General features: G+C 45.2%; 1 protein-coding gene across 5 annotated transcripts in view; it reads left to right on the forward strand.

Annotated features, from left to right (window-relative positions):
* The first annotated feature begins 333 nt into the window (after positions 1-333).
* Sephs1 (selenophosphate synthetase 1) overlaps positions 334-25,025 on the forward strand; it is a 28,305-nt gene continuing 3,613 nt past the window's right edge. For 2 of the 5 annotated variants that reach the window (XM_060372742.1, XM_060372739.1), the window contains exons 1-7: positions 334-471; positions 2,970-3,243; positions 8,573-8,676; positions 10,854-10,961; positions 12,122-12,276; positions 15,908-15,998; positions 18,408-18,507. In XM_060372742.1, coding sequence (XP_060228725.1) covers positions 3,051-3,243; positions 8,573-8,676; positions 10,854-10,961; positions 12,122-12,276; positions 15,908-15,998; positions 18,408-18,507 — 751 coding nt within the window. In that variant the 5' untranslated portion in view covers positions 334-471; positions 2,970-3,050. Of the gene's footprint in view, positions 472-843; positions 1,163-1,231; positions 1,567-2,969; positions 3,244-8,572; positions 8,677-10,853; positions 10,962-12,121; positions 12,277-15,907; positions 15,999-18,407; positions 18,508-25,025 lie in introns of those variants that run through there. The other 3 variants (XM_060372743.1, XM_060372740.1, XM_060372741.1) reach the window with 3 other exon arrangements.

A 25,025-nucleotide genomic window follows, 5' to 3' on the forward strand; every position in this document is an offset into this window, starting at 1 on the left:
ACTTTTGAAATCAATCTACCCCCCCCCCCTTTTTTTGCATCATGCAACGGATGCCACCGATCCCTGGGTTTGCAACCCCCCACCCCTCCCCCGAGACCAATCATTGCCGCGCTCGGGCCTCTGCACAGCGCCCCCGCCCCCTTCCCGGGCCGCACGCAGCCACCGCCACCGCCACCAGCAACACCGAGCGGCTCCGAACCCCGGCCCGCCGCCTCTTAAAGGGAGGTGGCCGCTCTTAAAGGGACCCTCGCGCGTCCGGCGGCGGGGGGGAGCGCGGCGGCCCGGTTCCCGGAGGGCCGCGCCCAGCCCTAGGCCGAACTCCACGCGGCAGTCCAAGCGCGGGGCCGTGCCGCCGCCACCGGGAGCAGCATTTTTATTCAGGCGACGCTTAAGGGAGCCCGGCGCGCCCGGTGCATTGTGGGAGCGCCGCGGCCCGTTTTCGGGAGGAGGCGGAGGGCGCAAAGCGAGCCGGTAAGCGGCGGGCCTGGCGAGGGGGGGCGAGACAGCAGGCTTAAAGGGGAATATCGGGCCGCGGGCCCGGCGCGGCCGTTGCAAATCCCCCTCCGGGCCGCCCGGGACGGCTGGGGAGCCGTGCACCGGGGCCCTCCGCACGCCCGTGCCTGGAGAGGGGCCGAGCCCAGGGCTTGGTGGGGCCGCTTTAAAAAAGAAGCGCCGCCCGCGCCGCTGCCTCCTCCGCCGTCGCCGCCGCGGCGCGCGGGGCCGGGGTTGGGAGGGAGGAGCGGAGGGGGAGGGCGGCGGCGGCCACGCAGGGGTTAATCTTTTCGCCCGCCGACATTTTTGTGTGGCGGCGCGGCCGGGGAGCCCGCCCGCGCGCGCGCGCCGCGCCGAAGCCGCCCGGTGCCCCGGCGCCGCGCCTCGGGCCTCCCCGCCCCCGCCCGGCCCGCGCGGCCCCCGCCGGCGACGGTCCCCGCGGCAGCGGCGACGCGGGGCCCGGGCTGCGGCATGGCCCCGCCGGCGGCCCGGCCGCGCCGCGGAGCCCTACAAAGGACGCGGCCCGCGCCCGCCGCGCCTTTAAAGGCGGCCGCCTGAGCCTTAAGGTGTCCCCGAGCGGCCGCCTCCGCGCCCGGCCCCATGGAGGGCTCCCGCGCGCCGCGCCGCCGGGGCCTGTGTGCACGCGCGGGGCCTCGGGGCTGGCGGGGAGGTAGGTCCGCCGCCGCGCCGCACCCGGCCGCCTGGGCCCGCCGCGCGCGCGGCAGCCAAGGGGTTAAGCGCGAGTCTTAAATATTCATGTCATTGTTTTAAAGGTGTAAACATGTGGCTTCCAGGTCGGCTGCACTGTGCCTCGGCCCCGAGCACACACCCCATCTCATCCTCCCCAAAGAGCTGGGGCTTTCTTTGAGGTTCAGCCCCCGTGACTTAACGTCTCCTTCCCCTTGGGGTTGTCTTGTGGTGGTGTTTTTAAACTTTCCTGGCCAGCAAGCGTAGGACGATGTCACATAAAGGGAAGGGACGCTTTCGAGCCCCTTTCCTGCGCTTTGGGTGGAGGGCGTAAGGATTGGCGGTAGGAGAATAGATTCCTTCCGAAATGCGGTTTTCCCGGCGGAGGTGAGGCACTGTTAAATGCAAGAAAGTTTTTGCGAGGGAATTTGCTGTTTCAAACCTTTCTTAGAAGATGAGTTGTAATTTCGCACTTTTCCCCAAACTAAAATGATTCCAATTTCCCATCTCTGTTTACTTGCTTGGCTCACAGTGCTCTTCAGAGAAGTTTGGCTTCTTTGAATGATCTTTGAAATCCGTGTGTGTAGTTTCCCGCTGAAATCATTGCTCATGTCATGTCTGTGACGCCGATTGGATTACTGCCCAAATTTGGGCTTTGTGAAATTTATTTTAAATGAGTGATGTGCTTCCTGGGGGATGGAAACTCTATAAATGGGAGTTATGTTCTCAATCATAAATTTTATAGGAGAAACCGGCCCTAAAACTTGGGGTGTCTGTAATCCTATGCCCAATAAAGCATCAGTCAACAAGTTTGTAAACCCCAGGAGCACTTACTGAGTTTTGATTTAGATGGAAGGCTACAAAATGCAGTGGGTGGTACCTAGTACCACACAGTTCTTTCGTGTGATACTGTTTCATTTTGTAATGAGCGAGTAACACAAAGTGCTGTGTTCTGCCACTACCACGTGTACTGGTTTGTTGGGCAAGATGTTTGCTTTCTAAGAATGCTAAAAACATCAGAGAACTTTGCAGATACTCTCATGGACACAGACCTTACTGTGTTTTAGAGCCATTGGAAGTGTTTGGGTGTGTTTGTGGTTGTACATCTGTGACTCCTCCCATTAGTGTAGTACTGTGCTGTCTGGTTCAGAGGGAGACTTCAGTATCTTCAAGAGCATCACAGGACATGGGGGTGTACACTTTAATCCTAGCACTGGGAAGGTAAAGGCATGAGCATCTCTGTGAGGCCAGTATGGTCTACACAGTGAATTCCAAGACAGCCAAAACTATGTAGAGGGACCATGTCTCAATTAAAAAAAAAAAAAGGATGCATTTGTGGCCCCCCCCACACACACACTTCGCATCTACAGTTTCTGGTGGCTGTTTTACTATTCTGTGTAAGAGAACAAAAGGCAGCTGCAAGTTTTCCAGAAAGGCACTGTAGCTAGGACCTCCGCTTTCTAAAGCATAGAACTTTCAGGCTGACAAATTGTGAGCTCCAGTTCTCTTAGGCCTGCTCCCTAGAACAGCTTTGGAGCATTAACTGCCCAGGAGTCACAAGAGCCTGCCCTTGGAGCCACCTGTGTAACACACTCCCTGTCAGGCCTTCCATAGGTATCCATGATGGTGTTAGCTGTTACTCAGCGTATGCCTCACCCTGACTAACAGTATTTCCCTCTGCTCTGGGCATTTCTGGCCCAGGAACCTTTCCCTATTCATTCACTTGATTCTTGACGAATACCAGTTCCGTCTTTTTTAACAATGACTTTTTGTGTTTTGGTGGCACCTAGGTGGATCACGAGTAGAAAGCCCAGTGGATCGAGAGAGAGGGCGGGGAGGGGCTGAACTGTGAAGAGTGCAGCCCCAGAACCATGTCTACTCGGGAGTCCTTTAACCCGGAAAGTTATGAATTGGACAAGAGCTTCCGGCTAACCAGGTTTACTGAACTGAAAGGCACAGGCTGCAAAGTGCCCCAAGATGTCTTACAGAAATTGCTGGAATCTTTACAAGAGAACCACTTCCAAGAGGATGAGCAGTTTCTGGGAGCTGTGATGCCACGGCTTGGTATGTACGCGTCGCTTACTCTAACGCCCAGAAGTGTGGGCAACAGTCAACAACCTCTCGAGTTCTGTCAGGGTCTCAATGTCCAGCGTAACTGTTAATGTTACTTGTCTAAAGGAAGAATTGGAAAAGCATCAGGGCACGTGGTTGGCAGGTTTTAAATTATAGAATATATATGTGACATCATTACACTATAGTAAGACAAGATCTACTAATTTTTTTGGTCAGCTGAGAATAAGCAGAAACTCCTTTCTGCGCTTTCTCTCAAATGGCCTCTGTAGTGCTCTGTTCTCTTCATTGCCCTAGTGAAGGTATTACCTTCAGTATCCTAAAAACAGCTTTAAGGGTAGTGACTGGGCCTTTGCAGGATGCATGGGCTGAAACGTTGTGGGTGGGCCACAGCAGACTGCTGCACACCCAGGAAAGAAGAGTAGAGAAACAGCTCAGTTGGTGAAGTTTGAGGACGTTAGTGAGTTTGATCCCCTGAAACCATGTCTTTAAAAAAAGCAAAAAAAAAAAAAGAAGTGTGGTGGAGTATGCTTATATTCCCAGCGCTGGAGAAGACATGTGTTCCTAGCACTTGCTGGCCAGCAGCCAAGCCTACGTGCTAATTCTCAAGCCAGTGACCGACTGTCTCAAAAGAAGGTGAACCGTTGCTGAGAAGTGACAGCCGAGATTGTGCTGTGGCCTGCACATGCATGTGCGCAGACATGCATCTGTACGCATACACATTATCCAAACATGCACACAAAAGAGAGAAGACGGCATGAATTTGAGATTGACCCCAGAGTGCCAAGTGGCACGGAGGTCACTGTTGTTTTCTTTTCTAAATTCTTTGTATCATTAGTGGTTTCCCTTTCTCCAACACTCAGCTCAGAAGAAATGGTAGGCCCTGAGATCCGGTCCGCTGGGTGTGTTTGATTACGCGCGTGATGAGATGACAGAGCCTTGGGAGTGTGTTCTGTCGTTGGACGTCCTGCAGTCACAGAGCAACTTGAGTTTTCTTACCAGAGGTTTTTATTTTTGCTCACGGCTTTGTTGTGAAATCTTGACTTAGCAGTGGCTGTTGCACTGAAGCATTCCTTTCTTCCCGGAATGTAAAGCAGACAGTAAAAACAGAGCTGCTTTGGTTAAAAGGAAAATAGAAACCCCTAGACAGAAAAGCAGGTAGAAGGATCCAGCCACTAGTCTGATTATACAGAGCTTTTCTTTCTTTCTCTCTCTCTCTTTTTTTTAATATGTGTGCATGAGTGTTTCGCTTGCATGTATGTATGTGTACCACGTGCATGCTTGGTGCTCAAACCGCAGAAGATAGCATTGAATCCCTTGGAACTAGAGTCACAGACAGCTGCCATGTGGATGCTGGGAATCAAACCTGGGTCCTCTGGAAGGGCAGCTAGTGCTCTTAGCTGCTGAGTCATCTTTCTGGTCCCCCACAAAGAGCTTCTGAGAAGTAAATAAAGTCTATCTTTTCCTCGGAATAAGTATAAATCCCTGCAATGTTATCCTAGGGTGATCTCCAGGAGTATTCCACCCTTGTCCTCAAGACAGGGTCCTGATATATAATTCCCACTGTTGGATCTCACTATGTAGACCTGACTGGCCTCAGACTCACAGAGAGCCACCTGCCCCTTCCTTCCAAGTGCTGGGATTAAAGGCGTGTGCCATCACTGCCCTTCTGCAGCTGGATCTTATGGAGACCTTCTCTTCTCTTCTCTTCTCTTCTCTTTTCTTCTCTTTTCTTCTCTTGCCTGCGCCGCCCCACCCCCCATCCTGGACCCACTTTATAGATCAGGCTCGAACTTACCTGACTCCTGGACCACTGGGATCAAAGGTGTGCCCCACCACGCCCAGTTTATGGAGGCATTTTCTTAATTCCCTCCTCACAGATGACTTTAGCTAGTGTCAAGTTGATCTAAAACCAACGAGGACAGTGGAAGAATGTTGAGAGCTAGAGAGGCAGCTTAGTGGATAAAATGTCAGCAGCGCAAGTGTGAGGACCTGAGTCTGGATCCCAGTAGCTATGAAAAAGCTGGCATCCCAGTCCTGTCTACAACCCACCGAGGGGTGTCCCAGCCAGTCTCTGAGTCTGAGCTCTCAGTTCAGTGAGAGACCCTGTCTTAAAGACAAAGTGCAGAGTAATGGAAGACATCCTGATGTCAGCCTCTGGCCGTCACAGGCACCGGCACAGGTGAAGAAGACACACACACACACACACACACACACACACACACACAGTGTTGAAAGTAGATGTTTCTTAGAACTAGGCCATTTGTTTTCTGTACTTAGAAGCTGTCAAGCATGGGTTATTGGCACTATAGTATGATGAGTGTGCTCTTTTATTCTTTCCTTCTTCTGTTTTTATTTATTTATTTTTGGTTTTTCAAGACAGGGTTTCTCTGTGTAGCCCTGGCTATCCTGGGACTTGCTCTGTAGACCAAGCTGGACTCAAAACCAGAGATCCTCCTGCCTCTCCCTCCTGAGTGCTGGGATTAAAGGCGTGCTGCCACCACCACACCGAAGAAAGTGTGTTCTTTTTTTGATAGAAGGTTCAGTCTTTAAGCAGACCTAGTCTTCCTCATAGTTTAGCCTGAGTGTCTCAGTCTTGCATTAAGCCTCCTCTGGGGACACCTTGCTCTGTTCCTCTACCTGGATTTGAAGCTCTAAAGACCCATTTCAAGCTTACCCCTTCTACCTTCCATATAATTTTAGGGAGAGAGAGTGTGTGTGTCTGTCTCTCTTTCTGTGTATCTGTCCGTGTATCTCTGTGTGTGATTAAACCCAGGGCTATATGAATGCTAGACAGGCTCTTTACTCCTGAGCTATAGCCCCAGCCTTCCACAGATAGGTTTCTGACTCCCTTTGTGATAAGGCCTGTTGCTACTATTCCTGAAAGCCTGCATTCGCTCTGTACAGGTTCATCTCCTCATCAGCCATGTGTGCCATGACCCTATATGACATACAGGAATGTAGCATTAACCTAATTATGTCCATAGGCCAGGCTGGTACCTTGAACGCTTCCTGTCAGTTGTCTATTAAAGTTTCAAGAGTTTCTGCTTTTTCTATGTGCCTCTCTGAGCTTGTCCAGTCTGGACTTCAGGCAGTGGTTCTGGCCGCTTACTCAGCCTACCAAGGTCTCTCTCACCTTAGTGCTTCACGCATTGTGGCCCCATGTGTTCAAATGTGACCCGCCATGTGTTTGTGAGGAAAATCACCCTGGAGTGCAGCCTCACTCATGTGTGAACATGTTATCTATGGCTGCTTTGGTGAGAGTGGAGTAGAAGCCTGGATTACTTACTGTTTGTCCCTTACGGCAAAAGTCCTAGTTTGTCCGAGTTTACTTTCCTGTTGCTGTGATAGATACCATAACCAAAAGCAACTTTAGGAGGGAAGGATTTATTTGGCTTATGGGTGTCGCTCATCAACAGGAGCCAAGGAGGAGGAATGCTGTATGCTGCCCCGCTTCCCCTACCCCACCTTCCTGCTCACTCAGCTAGCTTTTTTCAGCCAGCCCCAGGGTCCCGGCTTAGTGATGACGCCGCCCACAGTGGCTCAGCCCTCCTATGTCAGTTAGTTAACAACCTCACAAATATGCCCACTAGGCCAGTTTGCTGGAGGTAATTCCTTAATTGAATTTCTCTCTCCCTGGCTATGTCTGGATTATTGTCATGTTGACAAAAACTAACTAGCATGTTGTCAACCATAATTTAGGGCTGGCAGTCTTTTTAATAAGATCCTGACCTTCCAAAAGACTTTTACAGCATCAGATTAACCATATCTACTAAGTCCCCAACTTGCCCACGCCAGGCAGCATCAGGAAGTAATTGCAGACCACATACTATATAGTACAATGCTGTCTAAAAGAAATATAATGGGCTCACATCTGGCCATTAGCTGAAGCTAAATTGGTTGTGTCTAGCTTCGGTGAGAGGCCTTGTCTCAAAAATCAAAAAATAAGATGAGTAAGATTGGGGAAGAAACTAGTTGTTGGCCTCTGCCTCTGGGTGCATACATGTTCACATGCAAAATATATCCAAATACACAAAGGTGTAAAAGTGCTTTGGGGAAACTAAAACAAAGAACTGAATTATATAGGTACTGCGTATTTGAGTACACACTTGGTTGGAAACTTTGAAGTCCTACTTTGTTCTTTACCACTTCATTTAGGCTAAATATAATACTAACTGGAAATTTCTTTATAAGAATATAGTACAAGGGAGATAACCTAGGACCCCTGCACAGATGTAGCCCATGGCAGTTTAGTGTCCAAGTGGGTTCCATAGTAATGGGAACAGGGACTGCCTCTGACATAATCTGATTGGCCTGCTCTTTGATCACCTCCCCCTGATGGGGGAGCAGCCTTACCAGGCCACAGAAGACAATGCAGCCACTCCTGATGTGATCTGATAGACTAAGATCAGAAGGAAGGAGAGGAGGACCTCCCCTATCAGTGGACTTGGGGAGGGGCATGCATGAAGGGGGAGGGAGGGTGGGATTGGGAGGGGAGGAGAAAGGGAGCTACAGGGGGGATACAAAGTGAATAAATTATAAATAATAATAATAAAAAAGAACCTCTATCATTCTCCTCTCAGATGTTTTCTGTGTAATTCCAAGATTAAAGCCAATCTACTTCCTAGATCTTCTACAAATCTGGAAAATAATTCATTTACTATAATAAACATCCCTCTATTAAAAAAAAAAGAATATAGTACAAATACTTCTTGATGAAATAGAATAATACCTAGGATGTTAATGGCATCTAGCATCTGGGTAACTCATGTCTCAAAATAGCAATCAATAAAATAACAACAATTCCATTCATACTGTTGTCACCTTCAAAGAAATTCCGTATAAGCCAGGTTGTGGTGGCACATTTCTAGCACATTTATTTCTAGCACTTGGTAGACAGAGACAGTCTGATCTCAGAGTTTGAGTTTGAGGCCAGCCTGATCTACATTGTGAATCTAGAATAGCCAGGGCTAAATAGAGAGGCTTTCTAAAAATAAATAAATAAATAAATAAATACCTATATACATAGATACAGGATTCAGGAATATAAAATAATACAAGAAAACAAAACGTTAAAAACTACAGTAAGTTTCCGATTTTATACCATCTTGCAGTCTTGGTGACTAACAATTTTATTCATGTTTTCTATCCTATGCTGGTTATGATTCATATTTATTTCTGTTATGCTTCCTGATAGCACACATATAGTTTGGTTGGCAGTGTGGAGTTTGCTGTCTTATTGCTCAAAGCGCTGCTCAGACAGGATTAAATGCTTTTCTTTTCTCCTTTTATTTTTTGGGGCTGGCAATGTACACCTTGTCAGGCATTGGGATGGATACTTGCGTCATTCCTTTGAGGCATGGTGGTCTCTCCTTGGTTCAAACCACAGATTACATTTACCCCATTGTCGACGACCCTTACATGATGGTAAGTTTGACCTTGTGTATTTTTGTAATTGGAAACTACTTTATGTGTTTGGTTTGGGTTTAGTTCTTGTGTTTGTATTGTGTGTTTCCACTTTTGCTGAGGCCACATTATATTACCGTACCTTGACTCTTGAAGTCATGGCAGGCTGACCTGTCTGTCTCCTCTCACACTTGACCCATCATGAACCAAGTGGCGCAGGGAGGCCTCTCTGCTTCTTTATACCTGAGTAAGTGCATAACAAACAGCATTTATTGTTTTGAGAGAATGCCAGTCGGTGATGTTCTCTGCTTTCTTTCCTTGTACCTGTCTCTCTCTGACATTTGTCAAGTTTACTGCTGGTATGTTTCTAGCTGGAAATACTGCAATACTTTGTAATAACACTGATTCTAAATGTTTCCTCCCACAAATAAAGGAGCTTGGGAATCTCCTCACAGTGGGACTTCACCAAGGCAGTATTTCTTTGTGTATCCCTGGCTGTCCTGGAACTCTGCACACATCCTCACACTCAGACCCCCAACCCCAATCCCACCACACCCTCATGCTGGGATGAAAGGTGTGTGCCACCATGCCTGGCTCACTTACAGTTGAACTTCTTGAACTTTCATTCTTGTAAATGTTAGAGTAAACTGTTTATCACCTCCCCGGCCACCTGCATGCCTACTCACCACCGTATTTGAACACTGATCTCAAAGTCTAGCTGCTGGGGCAGGGAGATGGTGCACTGAGAAAAGCACTTCCTTCCCACGTAAGCGAGAAGCCCCCAGGGCCAAGTGAAAAGCTGAGCATGGCAGTACACACCTCCAGTCCTGATGCTGAGAGCAGAGGCAGGAGGATTCCTAGGACCTGCTGGCTAGCCAGTTTCCAGGTTCAGTAAGAGACCTTGTCTTAGAAAATACGGTAGAGGGTGACTGAGGAAGACGACCCCTGTGTGCGTGCACATACACACGGAGTTCTGCCTCCTGTCATGCCCTGTGTAGACACATTTTCCAGTCATTTGTTACATGCTTACGTCCAGCAGCCTTTTAATCTGCACAATCTGTAAAGAGCTTCTCTACCAACCAAGAGAAGCCAGTGAAGAGATGGGAATGTCCCACTTGTTTAAAAATGCCAGCTGGCCATCCTGGGTGGCAAGGACACTGGGCTCAGGCTTTCCAGATAGGAACTCAGGCCATGGGGTAAGAAAAATGAGGACCCTTCCCTCTTAGGTACAGTGTGAATAAACAGGTTATTAGAGAGAATATTCTCTATAAAGCTGCACAGGTGGCAAATTTGCCCAGAATCTATCCTTTTCTAGTGTCTCTTAAAAGCATGCAAGAGCAGCAAATTCATGTCTGCCCCATGGCCTATGTTGCAACCTCTGGGCTTGCTGATGTTGACATGGGTCTACAGAAAGCTGCAGAGCTGCCTGGAATTCATAAGAAGATAATCAGTCACTGAAGATGATGTCTTGCTTTCATGTTGATTATCTTATCCTTATGTCAGAAGAAAATCTTGTTACTTTTCTCTTTACTGTCTATAAAAAAGATAATTTAGACAATGACAACTTAACATTTTAAAAACCTTCCAGAGCAATAGAGTCTTTATTACCACATTCCTATTGGTTGTTGTTTAAATTCCTCATAAAGCGATAGAATTTACTGGGAAATGCTTTCTTCAATCTCACTTTAGGCCTGTATCTTTCTTATTTCTCCTGTTTTTGTTTTCTGTTTATTTCTTACAGCTTTAAAAAGAAGTTGCAAAAGTTTCTTAATCCAACAACATAAAAACCATTTCTTATTCTATAACCAGCTGAGGCAACAGTTCCTGTGGTCTGCAGAGTGCGGGCTTCCACGTTTGGCTTTAAGGGACTGAATCAGGCTTCTTGCTCCCTGGTCTCTTCAAGGCGGTCCATGCTAACTGCTTCTCTTCCTCATCACCCCCACCTCCCGTCTTTTGCCAGGGCCCTGAACTTAGGCTGGGAAAGAATGTGAATTCTTTGTTTTGTTCAAGTAAGAGGAGCCGGTGAGCGGGTGGCCTGACAGCTGAGTGAAGGTGACCAGCTGAGAGTCACATCCTGGGAGCTGCCCTTCCTGGAAAGTCCCAAGTTCTTAGAGGACACTGCTTCGTAGGCTCCATCTTTGTTTCTACAGATGGAAAATCCCTGGCTGTGCTTTCTCACATCTCTGCTCTCTTCCTAGGGCAGGATAGCATGTGCCAATGTCCTCAGTGACCTTTATGCAATGGGCGTCACAGAATGTGACAATATGCTGATGCTCCTTGGAGTCAGTAATAAAATGACTGACAGGGTAAGTCAGAGGTTCACTCACTGGTCTTTGGTTTAACTTTGCATTTACAAACATGGCCGCAGTATTGCAGCTCTCCTCCTTTGGGCATTTATCTGTAAGTTAAAATGAGAGTGCCTCTCCTGTTTCTTTTCTCCTTTTGGTGGACAGAAAGCTAGTTCTCTCTCTCTCTCTCTCTCTCTCTCTCTCTCTCTCTCTTTTCTTTTCTTTTCTTAATGTGAGGGGAGACTTAAAGCTCAGCTGTATTAACAGTACCTTAGTGCCAAACCTGTGGATCATGTGGATCAGGCACTGTCATGCTGGTTCAGAACTCACGATGCTCAAGTAGTATGCAGTCTATTGGGGGCCAAGGTCCTCATGCTTTCACATGCTCATGTTTGCTGTTACTGCCTGGCGCTCTGTCCTTTCTCCTAGTCTTTGAACAGGGGATGAATTCCTATTTAGATTGTTTATATTTATTTTTATTTTATGTGCATGAGTGTTTGCCAGCATCTATGTAAGTATACCATGTATATGCCTGGGACTGGAGCTAGAAATAGTTGTGAGCCATGTGGGTGCTGGGAACCAAACTCTCTGTAAGAGAAGCCATGATCTCAACCATTGATCCATCTCTCCGGCCCCATTACTTTGGTTATTTTTGACAAGATGTGTTTTTATTTCTTTTCTCTTTCCACCCTCCCCCATCAGTTTGTCATGGTTTACTGATAACCCAGTTTTCTGTGGTCTTTTTTCCCATAGCAGTTTGTTCTTTGACCAGTAGTACCTAGTTGTCTCAGCAAGAGCTTTGCTGGGGATGTGTTATTTCACATAAGCAAGTCTTCCCACTTCTTGCCAAGCATAAGCCTCTTTGAAAATTGGACTGCTTCTGTCTAGTTAGCTTGTCTGCTGTTTTTCTAATAGTTATCAGTCTCTGGGCCAGGCCTATGGGCAAATGGCGTATTATACCCACTACTCTCTTATCTGGGCTTCATTCACTTTGTAACCCAGAACACCTTCCAGTATTTGATAACATGCTTACAGCAGGAAGTTTCCTTAACCCACCCTGTCTGTCAGCTTTTAGCTGACAGTTTTTTGTCTTTTTATAACTATAAATACAAAACCATCCTTTCTGGGTTTATGAACAGAATTGTGTGACTTTTCATCTGTGTCCTTTTAAACCCTAGGAAAGGGATAAAGTGATACCGCTAATTATACAGGGTTTTAAAGATGCAGCAGAGGAAGCAGGAACCTCCGTAACGGGTGGCCAAACGGTGTTAAACCCCTGGATTGTTCTGGGAGGAGTCGCCACGACTGTCTGCCAGCCCAATGAGTTTATCATGTAAGTTGGCTTTTGTTTCATGAAATCATTTTTCTCTCATTCTCTCTAAAAATAAGATATATTAAAGTGTCCTTCACTTGCTATACAGTTCATCCATTTAAAGTGTGCAGTTGAGTGGGTTTTGGCCTATGCAGAGTATAGAATCACTGGAGTCCCTTACAACACTTTAATCACCCTGAGCAGAAACTCTCCCACTCAGTTATCACTTGCTAGTCCTTCAGATACATCTTGGTTGGTTTCACTTTGTATATTAGAAAGTATTTTTATATTCATAGATTTTGAAGCATACATCAGTACTTTGATTCTATTGTTTACTTTTTTTTTTTTAAAGATTTATTATTTATACAGCATTCTGCCTCCATGTGTGCCTGCGCACCAGAAGAGGGCACCAGATCTTACCATAGATGGTTGCAAGCCACCGTGTGGTTGCTGGGAATTGAACTCAGGACCTTTGGAAGAACAGCCAGTGTTCTTAATCTCTGAGCATCTCTCCAGCTTTGATTCTGTTCTTGAGCAGTTTCAGACTTTGTAAATTTCACTTGATAAAGAGATACTATGTTATTTAGCCTTTTATTTGTATAATTTTTGGTTTGGTTTTTGAGATGAGATGTCATTCAGTACTTCGATCCTATGCCTGAGCAATTTCAGACTTTGTAAATTTCACTTGACAAAAACATGTTATTCAGCATTTTATTTGTCTGTTTGTTGCTTTGGCTTTTGAGACAGGGTGTCACTCTGTATTTCGTGCTGACTTCAAACTCATCCTCCTGCCTTAGCCTCCTCAGTGCAGTAATTGCAGTAAGGGCCTCTTCCACAGCTTTTTGGTGTGGTTGTCTTTATTGAGTGCTTGGAGTTGAACACAGCTTCTTGTGTCTGCTAAGCATGTCCTGCACCACTGAGCTCCACCTCTGTGTCAGCATTTTAAGTGTGCAGTTCACTGATTTTGTGAGTATAGACTTGAAGTAATCGTCACCCTGTGCAGTGCCCAGAACATTCACATTCCTCACAGAAAGCCTGTCTGCATTAGCAGATACTTCAGTTTCCTCCTCCCGGAGTGCTCTATAAGCTACCTGTTGTCTGTAAGGATTTGCTTGTTCTGAGCACTTTATATAAATGGAACCATGCTCTTGTAGAACACTTTTATCTGGCTTTATTCACCTATCGTGTCAAGTTGTAGCATAAATCCGTAGTGCTTTTTTGTTATTCTTTTTAATGTTTTGTTTTATTTTTCGAGACAGCGTTTCTTTGTGTAGCCCTGGCTGTCCAAGAACTTGCTCTGTAGACCAGGCTGGCCTCCAACTCACAAGAGATCCACCTTCCTCTGCCTCCTGAGTGCTGGGATTAAAGGTGCCGCTGCCACCTGTATCCACAGTGCCTCTTTATGGCCTAAGAAGCGATTGCTTGTCTATATCACAGGTCTGTCCATTGATTGGTGGGCTTTCAAGTTATTATGGTTTAATAATCATAGTAATAGTTGTCCTATTATTATGAACACCCTTTAGGTGCACTTTCGTTTTGGTCTTTGGTTTGTTTGTTTTGTATATACAGGCACAGGTCCTCTACATCCCCTCAAGAAGTTGTTTTGTGATGTCTGTTCTCATTCTGGTCGTAGACAGCATAGTGAGTACAAGTCTTAGGGTTGTTATTGGTGCAGTGAAACACCGTAGCCAAAGGCAAGTTGGGAAGGAGAGGGTTTGTTCGACTTACAGTTCTAGATCATAGTCCATCATTGGAGGAAGTCAGGTCAGAAACTCAAGCATGGCTGGAACTTAGAGGCAGGAACTGATGCAGAGGCCATGGAGGGTGCTGCATACTGGCCTGCCTTCCATGGTTCACTCAGAACACAGGACCACCAGCCCAGGGAAGGCACCACCCACCATGGGTTAGGCCCTCAGTTGACTTACATTGGATCTCATGGAGGCATTTTCTCAACTGAGGCGCCTTCCTCTCTGGTGACTCTAACTTGTGTCAAGTTGGCACACTAAACCATCCAGTACAGTGACATTTCGCTGTGGCTTTGATTTGTGTTTCCTTGATAACTGGTGATGGCGAGCATCATGACTCAGCTTTCTTTGGATCTTCTCTGTATTCTTTGGAGGAGGATGTCAACACAGATTGTCACTTTCTGTGTTTGATGTTAAGAAAAGGCACCCTAGCCAGGTGTTGTGGCACACACCTGTAATCCCAGCACTTGTGAAGGCAGAGGCAGGTAGATCTCTGTGAGTTCGAGGCCAACCTGGTCTATAAACCGAGTCCAGGACAGCCAGGGCTACATAGAGAAACCCTGTCTCAAAAAAGGAAAGAAGAGGCACTTTGTCCTATTTTTGAAGTTAATAGAAATTTTATTTGCTTTACATTTCATTCATTTATTTTTTTGCATTTGTTGTGGGAGACAGCTTTCAGGAGCTGATTTTTCTCTCCCATCAGGTGAGTCCTAGGGATTGAAACCAGGTCCTATGAGTTGCTGGCAAATACTTTTAGCCACTGAGCCATCTCGCTGACCCTTGCTTCAGGTTTTGATTAGTCACCAGAAGGTACTATGTTAACCTGGGTCAGAATTTAAAAGATGCACAAAGAATTTATGGTACAGGGCCTGATCTGTGCTGAGGCTCAGGTCTCCCATCACAGGCACCCTCTCACTAGTTTTATGTATTAATATTTGATAATGTGTGGTTTTGTTGGTGCTATGACTAAGGCTCCAGGAGTAACCTTAGAGCAAATCACTGGGACTAGTTCTAGGAAGCCCTAGGTCAGGTGGAGTGCCTATAATGCTGGCTCTAGCAGTCTCCACTCCACAGCGGTGAACAATGAGGCCAGATTCCCCAGTCTTGATTGACACCAGCTTTACAGACTTAATCTTTGCCTTTGTGGTTTGTGCTTATTTGTTTGTTTTTCCAGTACTAGGGAGTTGAACCCCAGACCTTGTGTGTGGCAACAGCTCTGCTGTTGAGCCCCATCCCCGGCTCTCTCTCTTTCTCTCTCTACTCTCCCTTCCTTTCTCCCTCCCTCCCCCTTTAAATTGCTATTTAGGGCTGCTGTCTAAAGCAGGCTTTGCTCTTTCTGCCTCAGTCTTCAAGGAACTGAGATGATAGTGGCTAGCACCGGGCCCAGCTTCTGTGGGGTGGTTTGAATCTTGCTCATAAGCATAAAGTTGAGCACATTGTTTACATTTCACCAGTGTTAATTTGTGGAAGCATCCTGCATCTCAGTTGGGAGAGGCTTCCTCTTCCTGATAGATGGCATATGTGGGGCACACATGAAGACCAGAGCTCTTATCTCCAGCAGCCACATAGAAGCTGGGTGTTGGCAGTGCTCACCTGTAATCCCAGCAGGGGAGACAGACACAGGCAAGTCCTAGGCTCACTAGCCAGCCAGTCTGCCCAAAATGGTGAGTCCTGGGCACAATGAAAGACCTTGTTTCAAAAAACTAAGGAAGAAAAAGATTGACGATAACATGCAAAACTGACTCTGGCTTCTACCTAACCCACACATATGTGCATTCATACATATATACACACACCGAAGAGAAGTTCAAAACCATTTTTTAAACAAGCTTTTCCTTTTTGTGTCAATAATGTGTTTGTGTCCTTGGTTAGTCTGACTGGAGCATGCTCTTTTTTCTTTTCTTCAGGCCAGATAATGCAGTACCAGGGGATGTACTGGTTCTGACAAAGCCCCTGGGGACACAAGTAGCGGTGGCTGTGCACCAGTGGCTGGATATTGTAAGTATGGAGCTGCTCAGGAGTGGGGTTGCAGGGAGGTGGGGTGGTCTGCACACAGCCTCAGGCTTGCCTTTTCAGTGTCAGAGTGTTTTCTTTTTAAATGGGGGGGGGGGGGCTTTAAATTTTACCCCTGTAAGTTTACGGGAAGTCCTTCGATGAATCATCCGTACTCTCCCACAGGGAAATGTCATCTATCTACTGTTTGAAGGAGGCTTTAAGGCCCAGCCTGAGGGTCAGATTCTGTGGACAGGAATTAATAGGGTCAGGTGCTGACATGTTAGTCGTGGAGTTTCGGATTGCTGTGATATGCTAGTGTTGTCTTCACGTTGACTCGCAACTAAGAGCATTTAGATGTGAGTCTTGAGCAGAGGGAATAGAAGGGTATTTCTCCTAAGCATTATCCCACGGGGCTGTCTTTTTTGTTTTGTTTTGCTTTTGGTTTTTGTTGTTGTTGTTGTTGTTGTTTTTCTTCTTGTCACAACAATCCACAAGGACTAAGATTTTGCTGTGTCCTCACATATCATGGTATGTTTAATTTCCGAAGCTATCATCTGTAACTATCTTGAGAAATAGTTGAGAAAAAAATATAAAGAATAATAAAGACATATAATTTTTCAGCCAAGTATCTTGGCTTGATATAGCCCCTAAGAAATCTCAGAGCTAGAGTGATGTCTCAGCAGTTGAGAGCCCTGGCTGCTCTTCCTAGGTTCTCTTTTCTGCACCCAAGGGGTGGTGAAGTTTCAGGGGGATCTGGTGCCCTCTTCTGGCCTCTCTGGAGACTGCACACATGTGGTGCACAGACATACCTGTAAGCAAAACACCCACATACATAAAATATAAAAAAATAAATCTTGCAGGGCGGTGGTACACACCTTTAATCCCAGCACTCAGGAGGCTGAGGGAGGTGGATCTTTGTGAGTTTGAGGCCAGCCTACAGAGAGTTCCAGGACAGCCAGAGCTACATAGAGAAACCCTGTCTTGAAAAAAAAAAAAAAAAAAAAAAACCAATAAACAAAATGAATAATACTAAAATCTTTTTTAAATTTTTGTTTTAATCTCAAAGGTGACCATTTGTTCACATCTTTTCCCCCTTTCCTAGTCATGTAAAACATTCTGGGAGGCTGCTGTGGGGATAGTCCACAGAATGCTGAACAGCATGACTGCTTAGCCTGCCTGGTCTTGTAGGAGGTCTAGATGTAGGGCAGGCATGAGTGTCAAGAATGAGGGCGCCAGGGCCTTCCAGTCTCTACTTTGGCTTCACACACCATTGCTTTATTACTTATTTTTGGCAAATTCTCAGAATTTTAAAAAGCAAGTTCTAAATACAATGTAATAGCATAAGATGTTGTTGCATTCTTTAAATAAAGGTTAGAGGCCATCGTCGTAGAGTTTTAGAATCCATGGTCTGAGGATACTGGGTTTTGACAACAGAGAATAATGGGTACAGACATCAGACTGCAGTTACTTCTGGAGAGAAGGAATCATGGGCAAGGTGGACAGAAGTTGCTCTTAATGTCCAGCAGTGGGTAGGCAGCTTTGGGTTTTGTGGTGTTGGGGACCAAACAGCCTTACACGTGCTCAGCAAGCTCTACCACTAAGTACTGACCCCAGCACCTTGGGTATTGTTTACTGTGTTCAAGACAGGTAAGTGAACACGCATGAGTCAGAGAGCAGTTAGTAATCTATGTTATCTTTGTGCCATGAACATTACATCATGGTGTTAGGTTCTTTGAAAATCAGACAAAGACCTTTTTGTCCCTTTGATGACCTCATTTGCTCACCCAAGGCTGTCCTCAGCATGGAAAGTTGAAATTTCACATCAGGATAACTTCACAGCAGGAGTCCATTAAAGTACAAAGGTATAACATAAAAATGGAAGCCATCACCTAGTAGAGGGAATGAGGAAGAGAGCCAATGGCATGGAGACAGTTCTGTTCCGTTCTTGCAGTGCTCACGGTTCTGTGAATTCTAGGCAAGCGCTTGTCTGACCTTCATTCTCAGCCCTTGAAAACAATGTTAATGAAGGGCTTACACTTGGCAAATAAGAGGAGCGTGCAGCAGTGTGTCCCGTTAAGTTTACATATCTAGCAAGCTGTGGTATTTTACTATGGAAATGTGGGATAAGCAGACGATAGCATGATGATACTTCCACTGAAAAATACCAAGCTCAGAATACCGTCGTCTTAGAGCATTTCTATGCCTTGACTGGCTGGGTAAACTAGGGTGTGGCTCATTGGCACAGGATATGCCGAGCATGTGTGAGGCCCTGGGTTTGATCACCAGCAATATACAAACACAGAGACACATCCATCCTAGAAGATGGCTAAGTATTCGTGTTGCGAGTGGTTAGCAGTAAAAATGAATCATGTTTTCTCTTTTTCTCTCTCTCACCTGTGTTCCTATGGCTAGCCTGAAAAATGGAATAAAATTAAGCTAGTGGTCACCCAAGAAGACGTAGAGTTGGCATACCAAGAGGCAATGATGAACATGGCACGGCTCAACAGGACAGGTAAGGGGCAAAAGCCATTCTGTTCAGAGCTTAGCAAATGTTCTGGGAAAGACCAAGTAACGAATAGGATACTTGAGGTTTCGTTGACTGCATACAATCTTAGTTCACAGTGGTCTGTTTTCCTCACCTCTTCAGTCATACAAAAAATAAGAAACGCCAGGCCACAGGAGGAACATTGCTTGTGGCTACACGCCTCCTCTTGGTGGCTGCCTTGGTTCTATCGGTGACTACCGGGAATCTATAGGCAGGTGGTATTTAGTGTACAGTTTCATTTATGACAGCTTCCTAGTGCTTTTCCACTCTTTTATATGTTCAATCTGTTGGCTGAACCCTGTCATAAGTCAAGGAGAATCTGTATGTGGCATATTCTCAGTAAAAAGTGTTAGTTGTGACTTGTATTAGATAATTTCTCACTGTAATGTCCACATTGCCTTCCTCCTCCTTCACGCCAGTTGTCAGCGTGCATTTTGGGAACCCCACTAGAGGGTCAGCTGTTCCTGCAGAGGCTCGGGGTTCAGGTCTTAGCCGCCATACAGGGTGATTGGCCTCCAAGAGCACTTGGCATTGTGTGCACATTCATATACAAATACACATTTTTCTATGTAGTCTTGGCTGTTCTGGACTCACTGTGTAAACCAGGCTGGCCTCGAACTCACAGAGATCTGCCTGCCTCAGCCCTTCTGAGTGCTAGGATTACAGGCATGTGCACCACCAAGCCCAGCCATACACATAATTTTTTAAAAATGAATTATTTTTTTTAATGAAAAAAAAAACTGCAGTAGAAACAGTTTGCCCTTTCAATTATGAACTTGAGGACCCTTAATTACCTTTCTGTTGCTGTGAGAAAACATGGCAGTTTCAGAGTGTGATCTGTTTCGTAACATGGCAGGGAGCATGGTGCTACAGCAGTAGCTGAGAACTTACATCCTTATCTGAAAACAGGAGGCAGTGACTAAGAGCTAATTGGGAATAACATGGGCTTTTGAAACCTCAAGCCTGCTCCCAGTGACACATGTCCTTCAACAAGGCCACCTCCTAATCCTTCCAAACAGTTCCACTTACTGTCACCAAATATGTGAATATATGAGCCTGTGGTAGCCATTACTCAGTCTAACCACAACACAGGCTTTAAAATAGTGGCTTGTTGTATTTGAATGGAGAGATGTAAGCAACCTTATTGCATAAGATTTTTATTCATTTGTATATTAAAAAAATCATAAATCAGGTGCTATAAAGTAGTCAAATGTTGCTTTTTCTCTTTCATATATGTATATGTATGTGTATATGTAGGTAGGTGCATGCATGTATGCAGGTGTATAGAAGCCAAAGGTCAACCTTGAGTGCCCTTCAGCTTGTTTTTTGAGACAGGGTCTCACTGACCTGGAGCTCACGCTTAGGCTAAGCTTTTGGCTGGCCCTGGGTCTCCGCCTGTCTCTACCTCCCTAGCATATGGCACTATGCCCATGTTTGTTACTTGGGTTCTGGGGGTCTAATCCATACTTTACTTGACTAAGTCAAATTCATACTTTCTCCCTGGCCCTAAATATTGTTTTAATTGTATGAGTAGAATAGCTTCTTTTGCCATAGACAAAACCTGTAATTAAGGGGTGTAAATAAAGTTACTCTGAGTAGATTTTACCTCCAGACTTTGGAATATGTCGAGGAAAGACTATTCTAAAGCTAATGTTCATTATAGGAAAGACAAAGCATTTGAAAACTGAATTTAGATATACCATGGAGTGTCATTTATGTGGCAATGAGAACTTTCCCTTTTCAGGTGTTTGTATTTAGATTTATTGGTCAGATGACACAAAGATGTCCGAGCTACTCATCATGAGCCTCTTGAAATTGGAACTAAGTTTGTACATTCAGGGTAATGTGTTAGCCAGGGCATTCCTTAGATAGCATGGAGGTGGCATCTCTAGCAAATTTCCATGTCTCTGACTGAGTCTCCACTCTCTCTCCTGTACTATGTACACTGTCGGACTGCACCCTCCAGCCCTCCCATGCACGCTCTGATCAAGTTACCACCAAGACTTCCTAGAGGGTGTGGCCTGTTAATAAGCAAGTTACATGTACATTGCAACTATAAGAATGGCCATGAGCGTTTAGCTGCTTTTCTGTGATAAGAAGAATCAGCCATTACTGGAGAATTACAGCATCCCAAAGACAGTGTCAGATTTTTTTGTTTTGTTTTGTTTTGTATGTAGCCTTAGCTAAGCCCTAACTCCCAGAGATGAGCCTGCCTCTGTCTCCTGAGGAGTGAAATAGCAGGTGTGTATTACAGTACCCACTTTAGGCAGTGCTGGGGACCACACCCTGTCTTATGCAGGCTGATCTCATGGAGGCATTTTCTTAGTTGGAGTTCCCTCCAGCTTGTGCCAAGTTGACATAAACCAAGCCAGCGTACCAAGGCAGTCACTTGACATAGTTTAATCCTTTTTATGTCTTTATGTGCCTGTATGTGCCCCTGAAGACTAGAAGAGGGTGTCAGATTCCCTGGAGCTAGAATTGCAAGATGTTCTAAACATGGGTGCTGGGAACCAAACTTGGGTTCTCTGGAAGAGCAAAAAGCACTCTTTAACTCTGTGCCATCTCTCCAGCCCCAGCTTTAAGCCTCTTACACTCTTTTGTTGCTGTTCACACCAGTTAAATATTTTATAATTAAGCAGGGGCCTCAAGTCTTTTAAAAACATTAAGCAAGCTGAGCATGGTGACACACACCTGTAATCACAGTACTCGAGAGGCAGAGGAACTCTGTGAGTTCCAGGCCATCCTGGAGGTCTACAAAACAAGTCTAGTACAGCCAAGACTACACAGAGAAACCCTGTCTTGAAAAATACCAAAACAACAACAAAACCCTAAGCACTATTTCTGGAGTTTGTTTTTAGTTTTTTATGCACTGCTCCTCTCCCCTGACTCCCTGCCCAATCACCATCACTGTGACCTGTGAATACGGGTGTGTGTGTGGATGCTGTGGAACTTACGTGAAAATCAGAGGGCCATCCTGTTGGTCCTCACCTTCCACCTGTGTGAGACAGGTCCCATGTTCGCTACTGTGTGCCAGATCTGTGAACTTCTGGGAACTTCTGTCTCACCTTAGGAGTGCTAGAAATGCAGATGCTCCATAGGCCTGTGACCTCCGGGAGCCTGAATTCAGGGCGTCATGCTGGCATGGCAAGTGCTTTACCTACTGAGCCATTTCTCCAGCTACTAATGTCTTAATTTGCTATGTAGAGATTTGCAACAGCTGTCAATAGAGGAGATGTGGGCCCTCAACAAAGGGTGCTGGAACAAGGAAACATGCAAAACCAAAAACAGTCTTGGCACAGACCTTTCACAAACTGTAATTCAGTTTATAACAGGAATGCCCAAGTCTTTCACAGATACATATTTTACCAAGCCAGCTGCTCAGGAGGCTGATGAAAGAGGGTCATAGGTCAAGGCATGCCTGGGTGTAAAGTAAGTGAATTGCGAACCTGGGCAGAGTGGTGAGGCCCTGTCTCAGGAAGGAAAAAAACAGGATGGAATTTTATGCTTCTGATAGAGGTTTTTTGTTACTGCTTTTGTTGATTTAATTTTCAATACAATGTATTGTTATCACATTTGTTCCCTTCTCTAGAAAAGCTTTAAAAACTAACACAGCTCAATAGAGAAATATCAACCCCTAGTTAAAGTCTCTAGTCTCCCTGATTCCTATTGGAATGTGTTTACTTTCTTTAAAAAAAACCTTTGTGATTTTGCTTTGAGATATTTTTATATCTGTAATAAATCTGTCTTTAATGGAAATTGTTTTAGGAAATGCTATTACAGTTCCACAAAATACTTGATTCAGCTCTTCACAGAGGAGGGAAACAGTTAGAGAAAACCTAACAGTTGTGGCGGTTCCGACACACAATCCCTGAGCCCCTGCACACAGCGCTCACTAGCACTGCCTGGGCGGCGCCTGGGAGTTGTGGCTACATGTTACTTGAATGTCTGATTAAGCTAAATCTCAGTGTACAGCAGTTATACAGATTTCATGTTTATGTATCAGAATGCAGTGACGTGTACTCCTATTGAAATAGAAATGTAAAGATAGTGGTGGAAAGAGTCTATTTTTCTCATGTGTCTCATTTGTTTAGAGCATAAAATATCTTTTGATAAAAATTGTTGTAACTGAATAAGGGCAAATGAATATTGTAACTGAAAATATCTTTGCTATGCTTCTTTAAAAAAACAGCTGTTGCAAATTATATTGTTTCTGATTACACAGAACTTTGTGGTTATTTTTAAATCAGTTTTATACTTTTTTAAAATCAACAACAAAAAAGCACAGAAGAAAATTGTACATAGTTGTCCACCCCAAAACAGCTTCCATTTGCATTTTTACATATTCCTCCATGGCTTTAAATATTTCCCTGCAGCCTACTGTTGTTGCCCTAAACCAGTGGTCATTATAAAGCACACATGCTCTTACTCCTGTATCCTACTGGTGATTTATCTATGTCATTACCTGTACTAGCACACCCAATTCTAAAGGACCAAATAATGTTCTACTAAAAAGACCTTTGAACAATCTATTTTAAAATGAAACTTCTTGTTTTCCTTACTAAGAAAATAAAAGTTGTGCCACTGTACTCACATTGACGTCCGGGTCACAGCAAACCAGCAGAGGGCAGACAGGCTGCTCGGCAGATGGTGCTGGCACAACTGGACATCATATGCAAAAACAAACAAAAGATCTTTGTCCTTCAAAAAAGCTATAAACCAGAATATACCAAAGAACTACAGGCCCCCAAGAGCGTAACACAGAAGAAAGTTTACCCCATAGTGGGTTTAGAGATGCCTGCTTAGATAAACAGATAAACAGAAGTCTTAGACTAGGGGAAGATGGATGTTAGATGTTAAGATAAAGTTGTTTTGTACACAAAGGCTAAGGTGATGAAAGATCTTGGGAAGTAGCTCAGTAATATGTGCTTGCCCACAGTTGTGAGGTCTTGGGCTCAAGTCCCTGGGCCCACATGGCTGGGAGGCAAAGGTAGGTAGATTTCCTGCCAGCCAACCTATTCTAACCAGTGAGCCTCAGGTCTCAGTATCTCAAAAAACCAAGGGAAGGGCTAGAGAGATGGCTCAGCACTGAAGAGTACTGGCTGCTCTTAGAGAGGAACTGGGTTCCGTTCCCAGCACTGCCTCTTGGCAGCTCACAGCTCTCTGTAACTCCAGTCCCAGAGCATCAGATGCCCGCTTCAGGCCTCCGTGGGCACCAGGCACACAAATGCACATTAAGATACACATTTCACCCGTACACATTAAAGTAATAAAATATTCTTAAAAATCTAAAAGCAAGGGGCTGGAGAGATGGCTCAGAGGCTAAGAGCACTGGCTGCTCTTCCAGAGGTCCTGAGTTCAATTCCCATCAACCACATGGTGGCTCACAACCATCTATAATGAGATCTGGTGCCCTCTTCTGGCATGCAAGTGTACATGCAGACAGAACCTTGTATATATAATAAATAAATATAATATAAAAAAAAAATCTAAAAGCAAGATGGATGTCACCTGAACAGCAACACCCACAGTTGCTTCTGCTCGCCACATTTACACACGTCACATACATGTACGCACAGAAGAAAGGCCAAGGCACAGAATGGGAGAAAATGTTTGTAAAACACATTGCTGACAGTGGTCTGATGGCCAGAATTCATGACAAATTCTTAAAGCTCAGAAATAAGAAAACAATTTTTTAAAAAATGAGAAGTTCTGAACTGACACCACATCAGAGAAGATGTCCTGGCAATAAGATATCCAGAGATGCCTGGGATGATTGTGCTGAGAGAACCACACACTAACTAAAACAGTGAGGCCCTCTACACATTGCACCAAACTGCAGGCACCAGCAACACCAGATGCTGACAAGAGTGAGGAGCCACGGGAACTCTTGTTCATTTGTGGTGGAAATGTAAAATACAAACCCACTTTTCAGCAGACTTGGGCTGCTTGTTGGAGCACTAATGTTATTTCTAACCATATGCTCTAACAGTGGTGCCCCTGACAGTTTGCCCCAAAGGAAAAGTCCACAGAAATCTGCACATACTGTTCATGGTGCCAAGTATAGTCACAGTCAAGACAGTTGCTCAGTGGGTGAACAGATAAAATGGAACATCCAGGTGGTGAAATGTTACTGAACCATTTTCAAAGGGGAGTCTGTCAAGCATGAAAGAGCCTGGGAAAGCTGATTGCATACTGCTAAGTGAAAAAAGCCAGTCTAAAAAAAACCATGACCTTCCTGAAAAGGCAAAGCATGGAGACAATAAAAAGATGAGTGGCTTCCAGGGCTGGGAAGGGAAGAAAGGATAGTAAAAGAGGCCCACAAGGCCAGAGCAGTGACACTACTTCTCATGATGCATGTCACTACACATTAATAAACATATGGGGAGTCTTCATGGATCCTAGTTGGCGGTAAAATACAAGTTTGATTCATCAAACACACTAATGCAAAATGTTCCCATAGGCCATATTGGAGCCTGGCATGACAT

This window comes from Meriones unguiculatus, chromosome 19 (genome assembly GCF_030254825.1).
Source record: "Meriones unguiculatus strain TT.TT164.6M chromosome 19, Bangor_MerUng_6.1, whole genome shotgun sequence".
Classification (NCBI taxonomy): Eukaryota; Metazoa; Chordata; class Mammalia; order Rodentia; family Muridae; genus Meriones; species Meriones unguiculatus.